At 40.0% G+C, this 22445-nt stretch overlaps 1 protein-coding gene across 1 annotated transcript; it reads left to right on the top strand.

Moving 5' to 3' along the window:
* Nucleotides 1-521: 521 nt before the first annotated feature.
* lhx5 (LIM homeobox 5) lies at nucleotides 522-15202 on the top strand. The gene is made up of 5 exons (XM_034238786.1): nucleotides 522-1402; nucleotides 3406-3629; nucleotides 4501-4778; nucleotides 7789-7954; nucleotides 12961-15202. Exons 1-5 carry the CDS (start codon nucleotides 1230-1232, stop codon nucleotides 13308-13310), a joined length of 1191 nt encoding a protein of 396 aa, XP_034094677.1. The 5' UTR covers nucleotides 522-1229; the 3' UTR covers nucleotides 13311-15202.
* The last annotated feature ends 7243 nt before the right edge of the window (nucleotides 15203-22445 follow it).

Here is a 22445-nt window from a genome sequence, read left to right as displayed (position 1 = left end):
AATGTTGTCTTGGATGACCTATAATCGTTTAAAATGAGTCAAAATTCACACCTAATGTTATTGAAATGAATCATCATTACCATGGAAAGAAAAAAATGCTTCTCGGCCGCATCGCTAACATGAATTAGCGTATTGCATGTTTGCTTAACTGCGAACTAACAAAACGAGCCTGTTGGTAAATATTGAAATTCCCTTCGATTGGTGGCCACTCTGTTAAAGCACCGGGTGACCAGGCTCTCCCTATTGATGAGCTCCAGCTAATCCATCGCATTTCCCTGTAAATAGCTTTCTGCATGAGAAAAGGCCCGCGGCCCCTCCTCTGCAGCCTGCACAGCCTCAATGTGATGCAGGAGCGTTTTGTCACAAGGCCATTATGAGGTTGTGTAGCATTAGCCCTTGTTCGGCTACTCCCATTCCCATTGCATCTATTCACATTCATCTCTGTGGCAGCAACGTGCCATTTAAACGCCTATCGTACAGGTATTTCCTAACCTTCCTCGTGTTTTGTGGACTTTGGAGGTGAAAGTCCGATCAAAGATGTTACAGGGGGGATCTCGGGTGGCACTAACTGATGCGTTTTTCCTTATAAAGTCAGTCTCTGTGCCCCACCATGGAACCTTCCACATGCATGCCTGGCCCTGTGTTCCTGTGTGTGATGCAGGTTCGCTCCGAGGCTTCAGCTATGAACGTGTAACCATAACAACTGTGTTCTGATTGGCTCTCCTGCCACGGGAATTAACGAGGGCGTTATCCAATGTGAGCGCTGGCAAAACCTCGTGATAACCACAGCCACAGTGATGAGAAAGTGGCGGCGTGAGGTGAGCCCGTAAGGAAATGACTGGACCCAAAACAAAGCATGAGCGAAGGGATACATTATTAGAAATAAACGCGTTTGAATAATGATGTTTTAACTGAGTTGGCGTGTGAAAACATGTCCGGTTTGTCCATTACGCAGTCCATCAGCTGGCGCGGCTGAAGCCTCTCGTCCTCTCTTTTGGATTGTGGATTGTGACAAGTGCCAGGACAGCAGCAGAACAGGACCAGGACTAATACTACCCTTCTCGGGGATTGTCCCTCTGCTGCCTTTCAACGGGAGGTTCCTCCACTTTTCGCCTGACAGCCCACCACCCGGAGCCAAGACGTTGTTCCCCGTAGACCCGGGTTGCCCCAGTCCGAGCAGCGCAGTCCGTGTGGGCAGGTCGGCACTCGGCGTCCTGCAGGCCGGAGACATGATGGCACACTGTGCCGGCTGTGAACGGCCCATCCTGGACCGGTTCCTCCTCAACGTGCTGGACCGAGCCTGGCACTCCAAGTGCGTCCAGTGCTGCGAGTGCAGCTGCGCCCTCTCCGAGAAGTGCTTCTCCAGGGACGGGAAGCTCTATTGCAAAACTGACTTTTTCAGGTACCGAGTCTGGATTCAAAGTTATTTAATATGGGCTCTGACTCCCGTCTTTCCAAAAAAAAATACGCACAATACTTTGATTTAGGATCAATGTTTCCAGGGGTACAAACAATTAAAAGATAAGAGGAATACAAAAACATACCAGCAATAGTAATGTGGCCCACAAAATCAAGCCTGAAAATAATTTCTATGTGAAGGCAGGCCAAAATATCAAGTCAAGGCAAGTGTAATTATATTACCAGCAGAAGAGAGCTGCCCAAAAACCAATGTAGAAGTGTACATTATTTATTTAAATAGCAGGCTTTTAAAATAAATGATCAGTCGTGTATTTTTGGCCTTTTAAAATGGGGCCTCTACAACAAAACAACTAACATTTAATTTCATTGTGCATCCACGTATTCTGCGTTTTTATCTATTTTCCAGATCCAGACAACACTTTTTCCCAAACACCCATTAGGCTATTAACCGGTTCACAATTCCTAAAAAGTGTCTCAGGTAATTGAGTGATAAGTGAAGCCCTTGATTGTCCGGTCGCACTCTCTTAGCATCATTTTCATTTGTATGTGTCAGTTATTTTCGCCCAAATTGTCTAATGACATGTAAGACATTAGCTTTTGTCCGGACGGGCTGTTATTGGCCTCGCACGGCCTTGGCCATCATATTAGTGCAGGTCCCATCAAGCGGTGGATTTAAATGGCCAGCCATTAGCCAGGCGAAACAGTAATCACCCTAATATGTCCATTTGTTGTGTAAGTAGAGTTGTGCCCTTTCGCTGGGGGAGGCTTGGCCATGCATGTGAAAGAGGGGACAGTGGAGCGATACCATTGTAAATGGAGAGACAAGCCTACATTAGTGTTAAAACAATGCTCCACAAAAGGAGTGCTTGCTTTCACCCTGAGGCTTAAGCACCCCCCGACAGGCCGGCTGAAAATCCAGGTATAACAGGCCCAAAGAGAGCCAACATCTGCCTTTAAACTCTTCATATAGTAAAAGCATTAATGCAGGTGATAAACACTCACTGAATAACTCTTAATAATACTCAGGTGTGATTTATTTCACCCCTTTCCTCCATTATGCAAATACAAAAGCAGTCCTTCCAAATCAGGGGGGGTATTCTGCAGAATTTATTTTTGGGTTATTTGTGTATCAAATTGATGAGTCTTCCCACTCGGTATTTAAGCGGGTGAATATGGATTAAGAGAAGATTTTCACGCTAAAATGATCCTACTATGCTTAATCCTATAATATATCCGTGGCTACAATGTGTTGATTGTCACTAATACGTTTTGCGTGGGGTTATTGTCAGAGCACCTCCATCAAAAATAATGAGCATGCGTTTTCTCTCGATCCTCAATATAAAAAAGGCAAAGACTGATTTTTTTCCTATTTTATTTCTTTCGTTTGACGCGTCTCCGTCGCTACTATAATTGTTCCCAGAAGATAGAGACAGGTGACATGCGTTTGCTTTTTTGTTTATTGTGAATGGTTGTTTACTTATTACTAAATACATAGGATACTTTACAAAAATATTGAATAGTAGCCTACTGCTAATGTATTATTATACGGACTTTTACTGGAATCATGAGAAGCATTGTCTCAGCATAGTTTTAGTGTTAAAATATATATTATTACTATTATTGCAATTATTATCATGCTGTTATTATTACTCTGTGCTGGTATGTGCTAGTATAATATTTGGCTGGAAATAAAAACAGTTTTAGCATTATTATATTTTGGATTGTGTTAATAATGGCCTAAGTGTTAGTGCTGGAACTATATATTCCTACCAAACTATTATGATATAATTATCACATCTTATTATTACTGATATGGTTATTTGGAGAAAATCAAGGCTGATTTTTAAAATCATGTCTTGTCCCCAACAAGGGCTTTTTGTGCTTCTTCTGTCATCATTTTGTGTGGGCCTTAACTCGATGCAATCTCGCTTTTGTATTTAATAACAACAAAAAAACATATTTGACATTATTTTTCGTTTTTTGCAGGCGGTTTGGCACTAAATGCGCGGGCTGTCTGCAGGGCATCTCTCCAAACGACCTGGTCCGCAAAGCACGTAACAAAGTGTTCCACCTGAACTGCTTCACCTGCATGGTGTGTAACAAGCAGCTGTCCACGGGAGAGGAGCTTTACGTGATAGACGAAAACAAGTTTGTGTGCAAAGAAGATTACGCCAACTCCGGGGCCATTAAGGAAGTCAACTTGAACTCAGGTAATCAACGCGATAATAAGTGTGTGTTCGTCTCTTTTTCCATCTCAAATCGCCCTGTTCTGGACAAATAAATAAATCCACATCTGATAAATAGAATTGGCTTTTGAATAGAGGAAAATATGATGGAGCCTATAATGTCCCGTCATATTCAGTTTTTTGTTGAACCTTTGCTTTGTCCGTGGAGAGCATTTCACAACAACCTTGTCAGATGATTGGTTTCAATATTTGCCTTCCGCAGGACAATGGCTTTCTATTATTGTACACCATGATCCGCTGGGGATGACGTTAGTGTGTCCAGCTCCTCTTCCCGCAGTCTATTCATCCCCATCCCGCCTGTGCATTCAGACTGACGCTCCCTTATCCTGAACGGCCCAAATGTGTACATAGACGTATTTGTGTGTGATATTCAATCATGTGCAATGTAGCCTTCTGTATGTATTTAATCAGAAATAGTCTTCAGTGATATATTTAACAAGCTATTTTATGAAATCTGCAAATACCTTCAATAAGTAATAATAATAATAATATATTAAGCAGAAATGCAGTCCAACGCTCATCTCAGCCACAGAAAATGTATAATACCAAGAGACGTTGAATAGCCTATAACATAGACCAAAACAAAGTAATATAGGTAATGTAACTAAAAGGTGCATTAAAAAGAGGATAGTGCACATTCACAATCAAGTAGGGGACATCTCACCCATGTGCCTTTTTTCTGACAGTTTTCAATGAAATATGACACATATTTTGAATGCATTTTCTAGTGTTGCCGCTGTGCATCTCCAAGCCTAATTAAAAAAACACCCCCCCCCCTCCCCCTCCTGCGTGACATTTCGGATCGTGACCTTCCTCTTGTTTGTTTGCCCCTCAGTGTCGTCGTGTACAGATAGGAGTTTATCGCCGGATCTGCAGGACCCAATACAGGACGACATAAAAGAGACGGACAATTCCACGTCCTCTGATAAGGAAACGAACAATATTGAGAATGAGGAGCAGAACTCGGGGACCAAAAGGCGGGGGCCCCGGACCACCATCAAGGCCAAGCAGCTGGAAACGTTAAAGGCCGCGTTTGTCGCCACGCCGAAACCCACCCGGCACATCCGGGAACAACTGGCCCAGGAAACAGGACTAAACATGCGCGTCATCCAGGTAGGATCAGCTGTGAGCGTGTGCAGAAAAGTGAATGAAATAGGGGAGGGTCAGCAGAGACAAAGACAAATTAGAGACAAATTACGGATTATAAATTGCTTTTTGATTTAGCTGGAATTAACTGAGTTTTTAATTGAAGGCCTCATCATGTGTTAGAGAAATGTCAAACATAATGTGCTCTATTAGCTGCATATAGATTAAATCTGACATTATCCCCCACGAATTCCATACAAGTGCACGTTTTATATTGCTAAAGCCATTTTGATGGAATTGTAATCTGAAATAATAATGATACAAATATTTCTAAAATGGGGATAATTGCCTAAACACGTGACAAAGACAATCTTTGTCATCTTGCATTATAATTTGTATTTTAACAACAGTCTTATAGTAAAACTCAATCATGTGGAAGCAGTGTGTGGTCTAAAATGAGTTTTATTTCCCCACATAACAATGTAATCTCCCCTGTCTTTTATCATTTAAAGTAGCCCCAAAATATTCTACATTTCACATTTTTTATTTGTTTTTCTACTTTTAGAATAATTCCACTGATGATTTTATTTAAAGCACTACTTTAAAAAATATGGTCTGTTCATTCCACTTTTTTTTCTTCCTATAAATTCCACTTCACTATTTGCGTTTAATTTCCACGTCGCTGTACACCTGCAGGCGTTCATTTATGCCCTGAAATTAAGTTCTACTAATCCAATTTACTGATACATGGATATAATAAATACCTTTTTTTAAAGAATGTAATTTATTTTGTGCAGACAGCGGTTCTTTTAGTAATCAAACATGTTGCACAGCCATGAAATTAGTAAAAGGTTAGTTTGGTGTTTTGCCAGAGGCAGGAGAACCTCCAAACATGATTTGCAGTTAAACACAAACACACACTGTTTTGGACCCTGTCTGCCTTTTTCACCCTCAAACACAAACACACACAAACACACACACACACACACACACACACACACACACACACACACACACACACACACACACACACACACACACACACACACACACACACACACACACACACACAGTGTCTGAGTTGCAGACTGTGTCAGGATGATTAGCACCATCTCTGCCAACTGTGATGTGGCTTTTTGTGCACTCACTGTAATTATCGCTGATTTCACAGATTTACATACCACCCTCCCCTTTCCCACCTCTCTGCTCTTACTCACTTGCAGCCTGTTCCCACTGCATATCAGAGCAGACCAGGACCTCTCCAGAGCCCCTTCTATATCATATACTGCAGGCTGCTGTGTGTGTGCGTGTGTGGTGTGTGAGTGTGAGAGCTGCATCAACAGAGCTCAATCAAGCAGTCAATCAATCAATCAATCAATCAATCAATCAATCAATCAATCAATCAGGCAGTCGTCCCTCCGCTGTGATCCCCACCCCTGTGTGTTGCTTGGAGCCAAAATGGAGGCTGTGTTTCGTCATCTTCCTCCTCCTCGCTCACTGTGTGTTAAATACCATTGCTCTCAACACGGGGAGCCCTGTGAGCCACGCTGCTTTCTCCAGCATGTGTATGTAATCCCTAAGCAACGCTCTCTCGAGGGGAGCGGGAGCATTTCCATAAAAATGTACCCTACAGTTAGACGATTGTTCTCAATAAGCAGGTGTCGCCTCTGCCGCCGGAGCACATAGAACAGCGTCTAAGTGGTTTTAGGTGTTTTTGTGTGTGTGTTGTTGCTAATCTCTAGCACAGTGGGATTTTGCCTCTGGTGTAGCCTGGCTGGGGTGAGCATACATCATTATACAGCAGTGATGCAAAGGCGAAACAAGATATGTTATGTGCTTATAATGCAGACACTCTTCCATATGGTGTGTAGTCAAATCCTCCTTTGTTCCTCTTCAAAGACAGTTTATCTAACGTTGGTGAAAAGGCTCTGATTTGAAGCTTTAACAGTTTATTTGAATGTTACTAAGTTGCATTAGGTTGTGTGTTGGGGCCATAGAGTTGGGGCACAATTGCTAATCCTCTGTATTGTGTCTTTGTATACAATCATAGATAACACGTTTCATTTTAAACAGAACATCTTTATGAGACTTTACTCCTCTGTTTCTTTGATACTTTGTGCTTTCTGGAGAAATATTGTCACACTTCTATTATGTATATAAAAGGGTGAAATACAGGTACCAAACAATTCTGGTATAAAACGATATGCAAATCTGTTATTTTGGTTGGTTTTGACATTTTCCGTGAGCTGGAACTGCATTTGAATGGTTTACGCGTTTAGTTGAACTTTAACAGCATTAGAGGAGTTTGTTTGTGCCATTTGAATAATAATAATAATAATAATTCATTTATTTTATATAGGCGCCTTTCAAGGCTCTCAAGGTCGCCGTACAAACACATAAAAAACAAGATACACAATACCTAACACCAGCATAAGAAACATAAACAAGACAATGCAACAAATCAAATAAATAAAACAGAGGATGTGTGATGGATAATGATCAGGGTGGATATGCGAGTGTGAAGAGATATGTTTTGAGGCGTGATTTGAAAATGGGGAGACAAGATCCCAGAATCTAAACCTAAAATAATGCGAAACAATACTGTAAATACATTTCAAAATGTTTACAGAGCTGTCAGAGAAGTGGGAGGATGATGAAACAGATGCACATTTATTTTTTCATAAAGAATGACTATTTTGCTTTTAAATACCAGCCCTTTCAAAGGCTTGAATCTATTCAAATCTGCATTTGAATGATGCTTCATACAAACTCTGTAACAGTGAGCATGAAGTTGAACAGATCTGTGAAATGAACCAAAGTGATCAGGATTTAAATGAAGCTGATAATATACATTTGTTTTCAATTCTGTCAGTATTTTGTGTTTGTGCATGATGCAACAGACTGAATCTTGTAGTTATCAGGATCAGATTTTAAATCTTACAATGGTTTGCACTCTTCGCATGAGACAGTAGAAGCTAACAGTGATAAAGCAGTGTCATGGTGATAATCTTTTTCTTGCCTTCCTGGTTTGATGCAGGTCTGGTTTCAGAACAGAAGATCCAAAGAGCGACGAATGAAGCAGCTGAGTGCTCTGGGGGCCCGGCGGCACGCCTTCTTCAGGGGCCCGAGGAGGATGAGGCCCCTGGGAGGAAGGCTGGAGGATCCCGACATCTTAGGACCCGGGGCCTACGGTTATTACGGAGGTAAGAATGAAAGTGTTCACAAACCACGCAGGGCCACTTTACTTAACTTTACATTTACAGGTGTATGCACAGTCCTATATGTCTTAAATATACTGGGTCATTGTTGCATGATTATTGCAAACATTTTGGGGTTCTACTTTGTTCAGCAAATGTGATCACCTCAATGCTGAGTTCATCCTCACTTTTATACTTGAATTGTATTTTACAAACACTGCCAATAGTTACCGTGTGAGGCTGCAGGAAGATTACATAAAGCGTATTTTTCATCCACTCAACACTGCAGATGGTATAGGCCAGGGGATTTGATTTGGAAAACAAGATGCACGTGATTCTTTCTTTTAAATCCATTAATCTTCTGTACAAAAATAGATAATATGATCAGTCTTTCATTTGTGGGAATGCTCTGTGAAAGTTCAAGAGTTGTTTTTCTAATTTAAGTTTTTATATAAAGATTCTGAAGGCTCGAAATAATGATTAAACCTGTTAAATTCTCTCAAACTGACTCTCAGTCCTACAGTGCTCATGCTGGAGAAATGTATTCCAATCAGTCCACAGGAGGGGTGGCACATTTTACTCATTCATTTGAACTCAAAAGATCATGTGTTTTTGTTTATAAAAAAAAATACAAAACTAGTTTTTGTGGGATTTAATCCTGCACTGGAAATGTCACCCTTACATTTTGATAAATACTAAAGCGTGCTTCAGAGCCCTTTACAGATTACAACATTTGAAAAAAAAAGTCACTTCTTGAACGTCATCCCTTTTCTGCAAAGTTCTTAATTACCATGTTGAATATACATTTGCTGTGTCTTTAACAAATGATTAGGATCAATGTTTAGACTCTTTTTAAGAAAACTGAGACGTTATAGCAGGTTTATTATAAGTTTTAAAGAAAAAAAAAGCATTGCAATAATTAATAGCGAATATTTCGAGCATTAAAAGATAAATATTCGGAAGAAGAACTCCAACCAACAAAACACTGACATGCGATTTTATATTAAAATGTAATTTGCATATTACATTATAACCTTTCAGGTCAACTATAAACATCTCTCTAGCAATAACATTAGTAATGACTTTCTTTTGGCCGGCTTAGATGAAAACATGTAGAGCTTCATGTGGTGACCAGGACACTGCAAATTCAAATAACTATGTGTCTGACTGACCTGCAGCATAACAAGCCTTTTGAATATTTGTAGCTATTACAATTGTGAAATCATCTTTTCATTGAATTCTGGAGATAGGCTCCACCTAGTTTTCCACATATTCAAATGAATTTCTGATGAAATTATAAGCATTTATTTATTTACACTGTATTTTCTATTCTTACTCAGTTGTGCTAAAAAAGCTATGCAATCTCCAGTTGGTGTAAGGACTCCTTCAAATCAATATCCCTCTAAAGAATCTCGATTGTATGCTATTAAAGCCTCAGTTGGTCAAGAAAAAAAAAGACATTTGATGACAATAGCAGATGGCCGGCATGCTATAACAGCTCCACACTGAACTGCAGGAATAAATCAGATGCACCTGTCATGTATATCAGCAGTTTGTTTTTCAAGGACAGTCTGAGAGAAATGGTTTCTATACAGCTCCTGCACATCTACCTGAAAGGCCGGGGCATTGAAGATACAATGAGCTGAAGCTGTCAAGGCTGCGAGGCAGGGAGTGGGAGGGGGAAACGTAGGACAAAACCTTCATCCCTCACTCTCCTGCTTTCTTCGCACGCTGCTTTTCACACCCTATTGTGCCGCAGCAGCAACAAGCCAGTCTGTTGGCCTCTATCCGAGCTCGCTGCCTCCTTATGTTCCTCCGCTGCTGCTTAGCGAGGCAAGAATACCTGTGTGTCTGCATGCGCGAGGGTAATTATAGTTTACAGAGCCAACACCCCCTTTCCTCAATCCCCACCCCCATCACACACACACACGCCACGCAGGCCACAAAACACACGCTTGTTGTTTACTCTCAAGGTCGGCCAAACTATCAGGGTCCTGTTTGTGAGATCAAATAATTAGCGTGTTTGTAAAGTCATGTCAGCTCCTATTGTTCCTGTTGATACTTTCCAAAAGCCACGGGCAACAGCAAATAAATGCACTTGTTATAATTAGGCACCGTATTTCTTGATATGTAACCTGTTAGCTGCCTGTTTAGACTGAAATAAGAGGGACAAGAGCATATGGTGGGAGTGCAGAAATGCTAGTGCAACATCTGGGGCAGCGGGAAGAAGTCTGCCATCGATCTCAGTTCAAGGTGGTGTAGAAACAGAATGGATTTAATGTATCTGAGGTAATTTGGAGCAGAGGGTGGATGTACATTTGGATGGAGAATATGGAAGCGGGGAGAAGCAGAAGGCAGGCGGGGGCTTGTAATTGTTAATGGGTGCAAACGGTGTGTGGAGTAATTGGCTACATGTGGAGTGGGGGAATCCTTTATAAACTGTTCTGACGGTATAAACAACTCAATAAATGTTTTAGGGAATAGTAAGTCAAATTGAATATGCAAAAGTATGGCCTCCAGTACTTTTGCCATATCAACTCTTTACATATTGCAAGCCGGTTTCTTGTCCAGGTCTGCTTCCTTTTGAGACTGTGGCCGTGTTGAAAGGATTGTAAAGCGGTGACTTCTAAAGTCTCTGCTTTATTAATAAAATAATATTTGTAAATGTTGGTAAATATTCTCATTAGTCTAGCTATCAGCTTTTATACCACTATCAGCCAGTTAGCTTTGTTTATAGAGTGGAAATGGGGAGCAAAACCTTGCCTAGCTTAGCAATATCCAATGGTAACAAACTCAGCTAATATCAAGGATATATCCCTTACTGCTTGGTTCTCTATGTACACATGTATATAGGGAAGGCACGTTTATTTGAATAGCACATTTCAACACAAGACCATTTTAAAGTGCTTCACAAGAATGAAAAAAAAACATTAAAAGCATAGATATAGTGCAACAGAAACACATTATAAAATTACATTGGAATACAGCTTAAGTGAGTGTTAATCAAATATCTCTGGTTTATAGCAAATATCTAAAAGTGATGCTCAGTGCTTGGAATCAAATAAGGGTTGGTTCATCCTAATTTAAAACCTTTTGCATCATCTACTGTTAGTTCTGGTTTATTCAAGCTTTGAGATATTCAGAATTATTGTAGTTAAATACTCACAGCAATGGACAGTGTTTTGTCCTGATTCCCTGTTGACTAACAAATACATAGTCACAGATAAAGGAACAAGGACATTGTTGTGAAAATGCTTGTACCTGTTAATAATTTTAAGCACAAGGTTGTATTTTTGGGTGGGGGCAAATATCATAGACATATATACAAAGGTTTCTGCACGGCTAGACATTACTCGAGAAGTTGCACACAAAAAAATGTAAAACCCTTAGTTTTGAATCCTGGACAGAATTCAAGATACATTCAAAGTAAACTCAGTAAACTTATAAATAATGAATGAAAACGACTTCACGTTGGAGACATGAATATGAAAATACCTACAGATATCAAACATTAGTCTTGTGCCAAAACTGCGCTGAAACCTCTCAGAGGCGTAAACATGTCAGTCAGTGTTAGAGGTTATGAAGGGAAGATTTGTAAATCCGTGTGTGTGCTGGAGATTTGTGTGAAAGCAAGGAATTTGGGCTGTATTGTGTCATTAATATGCCAGTTTCTGCTGCAGCGCTTTGAAGTGAAAGCCATGAGAAAGTTGAATTACTTTATACAATAAAAACATCAGTCATCACCACGCTTTGGTTAATATCGGAGAGAGGGGGGTTTTAAACCTCAAGTTAGTTGTTTTATTTGATGGAAAATATATATTATTGGGTTTTGGTTGGTCAGACTGTTTTGGTAAGGACATTCATTTTCCCCAGTGGATGAATCCCTGACATTGGTGATCCACTGACTTTTCCTGTGGGGCCACCATGAATGATGTACTAGATTAATTTACAGACTAAAGAAGCCATTGCTTCTGATTGATGCATATGTTGTTAAACATATGAAACCATTGAATGTAGGCCCCATCATAGAACCTCTTGATGATTGGCTGAAATATTAAAGGGTTAATGCGGTTTGCATAGAGAACAATTTTTTCTTATGATGATTGTGATGCTGCACAAATGACTGGACTTGTATGGAAAGCTATTGATGATCCAAAGCTGTTATTGTGGATACTAACACAACAGCTAGGTGTGGTTTGATGGAATAATGCAGTAATACAAATGGATTAAGAGCGGTTACTAAATTGTTTGATTAGTCGATTGTCCAACATTCAATTGGAACATTTAAATAATCAATTCATCTTTTTATTAATTTACCAAGCTTCTTAGAATATCTACAAATAATTGTAAATTGTGTTTTTGGACTGTGGGTTGGACAGATCTAGTAATGTAAGGATACCACTCTGTGCTCTAGGAAATTGATATGGATATCTTGCACTGTTTTCTGACTTTAGAGACCAAACATTTTATAAAAAAAACATTTGGCAGTATAATTGATGATGAAAATCATTGATAGTTGCACTTCTAGATGGATTGCATGCTGGGAATAATTGAGCGTGATCTGTGTAGCTCAGGAAGTAGCCACAGCCCAGTGAGGTAGAGGAGAGGGGATGGATGATGCTGGAAGCTGCACCAGCCGTGATGGAGAGGAGATGCAGTCGACAGGACCTGGCAGGAATCTCATTCTGGAGTTCCTCATCCAAATCCCGAAGTTTCAGCAGGGGAATCCATCGAGAGGCACGCATGGCTGCGAGCTGAATGAGTGAGGGAGATGAATGCAGTGTGTAAAAGGCGAGAGAACTGAGGTGGAGAGGTGTGGAGTTGTTTATACACTCAAATGAGGCTGTTGGAGACCGGTTGGTTTGAAATTGGACATGATCAATTTCACCACTTAGGTAAGGGTGGAGGTGTGAAGCTGCACACCGCTGTGGGGGACTGTGGATATTTTGATGTATATTTAAATACTTTAATAGAAAGTCTAACCCCTGGTGTTTTCTCCTGTCCCTCCGCAGAATACCAAGGTGAATATTATGGACCAGGAACTAACTACGACTTCTTCCCTCACGGCCCTCCATCCTCGCAGGCTCAGTCTCCGGCCGAGTCGCCCTACATCCTGAGCTCTGGACCCGGACCCATGGAGGGCTCAGGCCACCACCCCTCAGACGACCAAAGGTTCACGGACATGATCTCCCACGCTGAAACCCCCAGTCCAGAGCCAGGCTTACCAAACTCCCTGCAGCCTATCCCGGGGGAGGCCTACGGGGGCGGGCCCAGCCCCCCTTTCTCATTGGCCAGTAACTCCAGCTACAGCGCTCCCATGTCCCACCAAGGCCCGGAGATGGGAGAGAGCACAGCCTGGTAAAGGACAAACAACAGGGACCTTTCCTGGGCTGAATGTCAGCCTGGTTAATTCAGGAGATGAAAAAGAAAAACACACACATTGGGAAGTGAACAATACAGCTGAAATTTTTATGGAGGACTTTTTGAATCACGGACTGATTTTGACAATTGGAAACGGAATCAAGAATGGGACAGCCTGCTGGAAAAATGAATATTTGCTGCCCGGTAGACTCTCCAAAGCATTTCCCCTCCTGGATTACTGGACTTGAAATTATTTAATAATAATAATTTGTGATTCCACCCAGCAAAAAATGCTAATCGCCTTCCCCTTGATGTTAACGAAGGCATCTTGTCATGCTCTAGGGACACATTAGAGATTAATGCCAAAGGGGACATCTTAAGTTCTCTTAATTTCTGTCCACACTTTCTTTTTGCTTAAAAGCAATATGTGTTTTTATTATTATGTTCATTGACACACTACACTCAATATTTAAAGATAAAGGACCAGGTTTAAAAACATGCTTTAATTTTCATATACAAAATCGTATGTGGCAAACTAGACCTGATACGTTTAGTCAAAAACGTTGCTTTAAGCGTTCTTCTCTGTTAGACAATATGTCAAATCAAAGGCTGCTTCTTCATAGAAACCACACACACACACACACACACACACACACACACACACACACACACACACACACACACACACACACACACACACACACACACACACACACACACACACACACATCTCTGGCATTGACTTTCTCCAGCACACATCTCAGCTTTAAGTCCCTTAATGCACAAAAAGCGTTTTTTGATCATAGCCCAAAAAGAAGGGTGTCTGTACCATTATTAAAAACACGGACACAATTATACCGACACTTGTACTCACTCAAGCACACACACATCGGCTAGTATGCTTACGCATGCACACACACACACACACACACACACACACACACACACACACACACACACACACACACACACACACACACACACACACACACACACACACACACACACACACACACACACACACACACACACACACAGCCCTGATAGTTCTGCTTCTCCTGACCTTCCTTTTGTTACTGTCCCTTTTTAAAAAAAACATGTTTTAATGGAAATGATTTTCAAAAGAACATTGAACCCATAATGGAGAATCTACTTCAACAGCTGAGGTCTCCTTCCTCTAAAGAGAGAAAACAAAAGAGGGGGCAGACAACATCTGTGACATTACCACTGTGTGCTCTGAAGCACTCATTGCCATCTAGTGGCCTTAAGACACCCTGAATTAAAAATCAGTTCAAAGCAGCAGCGTCCAGCATCTTTACACACACACACACACACACACACACACACACACACACACACACACACACACACACACACACACACACACACACACACACACACACACACACACACCAAGTGTCATCAGGGCTCCAATTTGAAAAGGTGGTACTACATTAAAAGAAACAATATTTGACATCTCTTTATAATACATCTCCTGAAAGAAGACACACAAACCAAGTTATATTATTCAACACAAAACCTCTCGTTATTTCAAACCTATCATTTATTTGTGCTTTGTTTCTTAACACATCTTGAACAAAAACACATCCAACACTTTCTGTCCACACTGATTTATTTCTACTCCAAATATTGTTTTGAGATCATTTGCGTTCTCTTTGAACATTGTATAAGATCAAGCTAGAGAGTGTGTCTTATTTCTGATGTATGTCTGCTTGTGTGAGTGTGTGTGTGTGTGTGTGTCTGAGTGCTTGAGGGTGTGCGTATGCGTGCTCATGTGCGTGAGTGTGTGTGCATTTAAGGAGGGGAAAGGGGCAAGGCTGTATTATTTCTATGTAAATAGCACTGGTAATAAAACCATCTCTTACACTGGAACTCTATTTCTTCTTAAGCATCATCACACGGCTTATCTTCTTCAAAAACGGCACTAAGGTACAACTTTTACTTTAATTTCTATTCTATGCTGCTTTATACTTTCCATCCACTTTATTTTACAGCAACATAATGGCAATACTTTCTACACCTCCACAATTATTTGACAACTAGTTACTTCATTATTTTTCAGATTTAAAAAAACTAGACATAACAATCTCACAAAATGCATTGATATAAAATAAACCACCAAAACATTTTTATTAGATCATGTCAAAATGTAAAAATGAAATGCTGATACCGTTCTCTTGTCAATTATATTTTATATTTTTTCACTTAACAGACTTATTCCTTTATATTTTAAGGGCTAGTTTTTCTGTTGTCAGAATGTTTGGTTAGCAAATCCTCCTTTAGAATAATCTTTTGCACTGTAAATAAGCATTGTATTTTATTTATTTTACAGATAGATAACACTTTGAATCTGGATGTATTTATACGTTTGATCCACTTGGAGGCAGCAAAAAACCGTTTTTAATACATTAACATATCATTGACTTTTTAAAGTTGATATGGGGAAATATGAACAAAAAGCTGCTTATTTACAACAACAGACACATAGCAATATAAGCATTTGAGACGTGTTGGAGAATGCATGTCCAATATTCACTCAGATGTTGTTCTTGTTTGCTTCTCACCAAGCCTATGTTAAAATGCTGCCCCATTATCTGCTAAATACTCCTCTTTATATATTAGCCAGTTAGCTTCTAACTTTGTCTGGATGCCTTACAGATACCATACAGAGGTTTTAAAAGAGCTTTCACATGTTGTTTCAAATAGATGATGAAAGCCAATCAAAACAGTTAAACCCAGAAACCAAAAAAAATAAGCTAATAGAGACACAGATGAGTATGTGTCTGTTCGTCACCAGGAGTCACCACTTTCACATCACACTCATTTATTTGATACATTGTTAGTATAACACATTGATTAGAGCAGCTTTAAGTTGCTCTTAGTTACCGCTAAAGTGTAGCATCAGCATAAACCAAAGTGGAAGTGGAATTTTGGAATGTCTTCTTGTGTGAAGCTGACACCAGATCAGAGCCCCTCACCAGGTCCCTCTGACCCCCTCCCCCCAAACACCTCTTCATCCCCTTATCCTCCTCTTTATCCCCTCCTCTGGCTCCACATCCCCTCCTCTCGCTGAGGGGCCAGGTGGGCAGACGCTGGCCCAGGTCTGTAGTAATTTTCCCCCTGACTGGTTTTAATGTAAAGGGTAATCTGAGAGGAGACAGGCAAACACTGTGTGTATTATATATATATATATATATATATATATATATATATATATATATTCACACACACACACAGGCGGGTGTGGTCCCCAGCATCTACCATTCCATTACCAAACCGCTTCCTCTGTATTTATTTCTTCTCTGCTCCCTCTGTTTACCCTCTAGAGAATTTTCCTCAATTTCGCTTTTCCCCCTTCATTTTCTTAGCTGTGTTTCTCCATCACACACACACACACACACACACACACACACACACACACACACACAGACACACACACGTATGGAAACCTGTGCTGGGAGTTGAACACTATAACCTCTACCAAACACCCTCAGTAACCTTCACCTTCTTTTCACCCAGTAGCATCTGGTTATCACTCTGAACACACACATAGGTGCACGCTCACACTCACACTTGCGCGGCCTGTGTATCATACACACACACACACACACACACACAATCCCATTAACATCAGTACTTTTGTAATGGATGTGTTTGCGGTGCTGCTGTGGGAGAGAGGAGAGACCTGGAGTAGCTGTTATAAATCACTCGCTTGTTCCCCCTCCCCCTAACACACACACACACACACACACACACACACACACACACACACACACACACACACACACACACACACACACACACAGGCCCTCTATCGGCATCACTACATGGGGCTCCCATTCACTAACTCCGCAATCACACACTCTCTCACACACACATACATACACACAGAGACACTTTCTCCCCCTCCTACTCTCTTTACCGCCTGGGGTGGGGAAATCCTATTACCCTATGAAGAGGAGGAACACATCATTAATTACACTCACATACTCCTTTACACACACAAACATATCTGTATGCCAGACTCAATTGCAACACACAAACACCCACACATACACACACTTACAGATCTCAGCTACTCATTCTCACACAAAACTATTTTTTTTAGCTGCAATTGTGTGTATTTCTCTGTCAGCTGCACCATGACAGGTGACATCAGAGCTGGGCTGGTTTATCTGATAACACACACACACACACACACGTCAGAATGTGTGAGAGAGCAAAGTTACGATCGCCAAGAGAGATTTCAGGCAACATGGACAGGCAGATCAGGGACTGTCAGAGTGTCATCCTCAGATTTATCCAGAGCCTCAATAGCCTTTTCAAGGTTTACTAGATAGATGGATGCCATAAAGTGATACATGCACACTATAAAATGAACAGAGGAGGGGTAAGCCATGCATAGCCAGGCTGTCAGGGCGAGTGTTTATGCACCCAGGTGGGCACCTTTAGGACACATAAGTCAAGGCTGTCCCAGCAAGAATAGAAGAGGCGGTTTCACTTCAGTGAGGGGACACGCATGTCCTGCAAAACAGGTTTTAATGGCCCTGTACAGTGAGTTGCATCATTTATGCATACAGACATTTTAATTGGTCTTTAGTTTCTGTCTTTAAACTGTAAAATAAATAAAAAGCCCAAACAACAACAACATACACCGATTTGAGCAAATTGTGCAAGCTACACATGCCAGTAATTTAAAAAAGGTTGCACACACAGACATATACACACATATACAGACAGGTATGATTCACATACTGGTACATCACATCATAACGCAATGACAAATATAAGTGAAGTGTGATGGTATCAAATGATCATCTTATATTTGTCATTATTGTTGTTCTTTGTCTTCGCTTCTTTGATATATACTTGTACTTCTAATTTAAGTGCATCCACAGGATAGACAATAGATAAAATAAAAGATAGAAAATAGATAATATGCAACATGTGTGCAATCTTTCAGGATACACAATGAAACAAAAATGATAGTTAGATTAAAGTATGTGTCTGGTCAAATTACTCTAGTAACATACTAAATAAATCTGGTTAGTATACCAAAGAGATCACATTGGCATTTTAAACATGCAAACAAGTATCCCAGTTTGTGAAAAACTAATAGATTTAAATTAGTTTTTGGCTGAAATAACACAAGAGAAAGCAGAGTGGCTCTGACACAGCCACAGCGCCACCAAGTGGATTCAGGCCGTACCAACACAGCAACCATTGTACAGAATGTCAACAAGAAGCATCTTCAGATTTGAACAAACAATAGTGAGAGCCGAGACCTTTATTTAGCAGGAATGAAGAAATTCAAACAGAATTTCAAGTATGTTTTAAGTACCTTTTAAAAAAACAAAACAGCATAGTCAAATTATTTGTAAGGAACACAAACATTTTTCTATCAAGGCCAGGGTACGACAAAATAAATAATATAAAAACAATCTTTTTGTACTCCATCACAAGAGCCATGACATCCAAACACTTTAGTTTACGGCAGATGCACAGTTGATCCAGGATAAAGTGCTTACATTGTGTAAGTACTCTCTAAAATGGGCAATAAACATAGTCCATACTTTGGACAAATATATTGTTACAATGATAGAAATGTGAAGAAACAAAACACTAGACACTGTTCAGATTAAGAGTAATCTTAAATAAGGGGAAAGGATGAGGTAAGGCATGGGGTGTCCAAACTACGGCCCGGGGGCCAAATGCGGCCCACGGACCATTTTGAATCGTCCCTCAGCTAATTCAAAAAGTATAATGGAATATGGCCCACAAATGAAACTTGTGCTTGTCTTATATTGTACTTCTTATATATACATGTAAACATATATTACACAGTAGTATTCATGTATTAATAAGACCACTTTTCAAATAAATTCAGTCACTTAAAGTTCTCTAACATATCTTAGTTGATAAGAAAAAAGCCCAATGACTTATTTACATAACAAGCTTGAAATACATCCTTCCTATTTCTCCTTATTATAAGCAAACTGAGGCTTCTGTTTTAAGGGATGAGCTGCCAACACTCACAAGCATACTTGACCTACATTTGATTGATTTTGATAACTTATAACTGAACTTGAGGCAATATACCTCCAGTGAGTGGCCTAGCCCTTCGTATATTTTTCTGTATGTGTCCCTCGGTGTAAAAGGTTTGGACAGCCCTGCTTTAATGTGTTTGTCCACTGTTCCTGCACACAATGCTAGAATAAGTCATGCAACCAATACGACCAGACTTATGTTAGGCCCTGTGCATCTGTGTACATTTAATACCAGAGTGAACAAACTCAATTTCCTGGAGATAAATAATGGGTCTTCTTCTTGTCATTTGTCACAGTGAACCTCTTTATAGATCTCTTTAAGTCAAATCTGGCACACATTGTCACAGTCTTCTCACTTTCCCCCTGTGGCGCCATCCATCCACCAAAGGCCCTCAGTACTCTCTCACCTGTTTCCTCTTTCCCTCATTAGCCCTGTAGTAAAACCTGGCCCATTTCCACTCATTCAAAGCCAGAGTGCTACCAACGCTATAAACGCCTGTATTTCCAAACGGGGATACATCAAGTTCCCTCTTATCTTATGTTTATGCCTTTGCTTTGCAGACAGCTGAGCCTGTTCCTGTTTTTTTTCCTGATCTGCTCACCTGTCATCCTCTTTGGATTTGTATTCCTGTTCCCCACCGACAGTATAAGCCTGTTCCTGACCACCAACACAAGTACATTTCCCATCATTCTACTTGCTTGCATTGGGTTTCAGTCCTCCTCCTGTCATTGTCAGATGTTACCGTTTTTTCCCTCGTTGTTAAACTAATATGAACAGTAAAAATGGTACATGCACACTATAAAACACAGTATGCACACATGACACACTATATATAATGTTGAAGTCTTTCTCTGCAAGACATAGGGACACTTTTATATCACCCTCGTTGTCATAAATCTGTGAAATTGTGCTCCTATGTTGAAGCACTGTTGTTCTCTGATGCAAAATCTCACATTAGGTGACACTGATATTGCGAATTTCACTGTGCAAATGCAGCTGTAGATTGAACGACTACTTCTCACCTTATTTTAAACTAACTTCATTCATTTTCTAAACAAGATGTACAATATTTCTATGGTGGTGTTTCTTTTAGCATAGTTAAGACAAACAGTTCTGCACATTTTTTGACAAAGGATACACTTGTATTTTGAAGCAAAGAGATCCCCCCCAGAAGAATATATGAAGCAACTTCTTACATGGAGTCCTAAATGACCACAATACTTCCTGCCAAGAACAAATTGAGTTTGTTCACATGAGATTTTTCATTTGGTTTTCTCACGTGTTCAAAGTTAATGGGGTCAGTTAGAAACATGTGTCATGTACATCCCAGCACCATCAGTATTTATTACTAAGGAAAAACAGCTGTTGGACTGTCAATCAGCTGTGTTAGAATAACTACCTTTCACTTCCTGAACTATGTAGCTTTTTACTGATGGATTGCAAATACTACTCTCACATAGACACTGGTTTCAAACCAAGATTAGGGGCTTTTGAAGGTCAAGACTGAAGATAAAATCAAGCTGTTAAGTGCATGAGGAAATGTTTTGCATGGGCCTAAAAGCTCCCTTTCATGCAGGGACTTCATCCTGGTCAGGGAACAGCTTTTACAGTCAATGGGGACATTTTCTTTCTTTGGCTGCACCTAATGGTCCAAAAACCAAAACCATGCACATGAAAATGTCAACCATTTGCATGTTAACGTCGAAAACAAAACCTGTCTGAGATAATTCTGCAAAGACAATCAGAGAACAGCATGAGTTTTGCAGATGCTATACACAACAGATCTGATGAGTCAAAAAACAACACACAGACAAACCACATACTGAGGTATGTGGTTTGTCTGTGTGTTCTTCACAATGATCACTAGAAAATGCATTTCCTGCAGAAAATGCGTGTGAATGCTGTAAACTGTGAACATTTGTGGCTGAATTTAGCAGAAAAAGCTGAATATGTTACTAGCTCAATGGTAGCTGCTTTTAGCTACAGAAACCAAGTAAGTGTGTTGCTGAACTTAGAGGAGAAATGCAGAAAAGTGAAATGATTTGAATCAAATTGTTACAGCTCAAATGCATTGCAAAGACTTTGTTGAAAACTTGAAAGTGAAATGTTAAACTGGAAGAGTAGGAAAAATAGTGAGGAAGCTTAATATTTAAAAGAAAAGAACTAAATGTATATCCTCAATGTCCTGAAATAGCTGAATTAGTTAATAGTTGAATGGTTTATGTAGCTGAAAGTAGGCTGAAGGAGTTAGATATGAAATGTAAGTAGTAGTGTGTGTAAGCCCAGAGATCAAAGGTTTCCTTTGAGATGTGCTGTGAAAGGTGAGCCTTTCCATTTGATCTGAATGAGAGTTTTTGTCTCTTCATGCCCTCAAGAGACATTTTGTTTAATATTTTGTCTTTAATTTTTTTGAATTTTCCAACCTAGGAGAGGTTTTCCTAAAATGATGTCTGAGGAGTGTAGGGTTTGGGAATTATGGCAAGTTTAAAACATTTTTTGGGGAGAATTTCAAGCTCTCCTCCACTCTGTTTTGAGATCAAAGCACTCTAGACTTAACGATCTGCTCCAGCCTCCATCCACACTGATGTTGAGATCTGAAGAAAGCCTCTTTACCAAGCTCCAAACTAAGTTAAATATCTCAAGAAGTGTAAAATATATCAAAAATTCTGAATAACAAGTTATATAGCTGAAGGTCTCGTGATCATTTCAAAGTTGGAATGAAGTCTCTAGCTAAAAGTATGTGGAAAGAGAAGCATTTGGCGTAATGTCTAGTTAAAAGAGGATTTGAAGGCTCTTCCCATTGACTTCCATGTTAAAAAAAGAGTTTAAAAAGCTGAATATTTCAAAAAGTATAAAGTATTTTTAAAAAGTTGAAGGTTTCCCATCGATTCCTGAAAAGGCTGAATAGTTTAATATTTGAATGGTTTCTGTAGCTGAAAGTAAGCTGAAGTTATGTAAACAGCATTCCACTAATTAGTGTGACACATGGTCAGCGATTGACCGCACAGATAACTATTTTAAGCTTTTGCCATGACTCAGCTTTTCCTCTTGACACAAATTGTATTTG

The sequence above is a fragment of the Gymnodraco acuticeps genome, unplaced genomic scaffold (assembly GCF_902827175.1).
Source record: "Gymnodraco acuticeps unplaced genomic scaffold, fGymAcu1.1, whole genome shotgun sequence".
In the NCBI taxonomy this organism is placed as follows: Eukaryota; Metazoa; Chordata; class Actinopteri; order Perciformes; family Bathydraconidae; genus Gymnodraco; species Gymnodraco acuticeps.
This window is presented reverse-complemented; position numbering and strand designations above follow the sequence as displayed.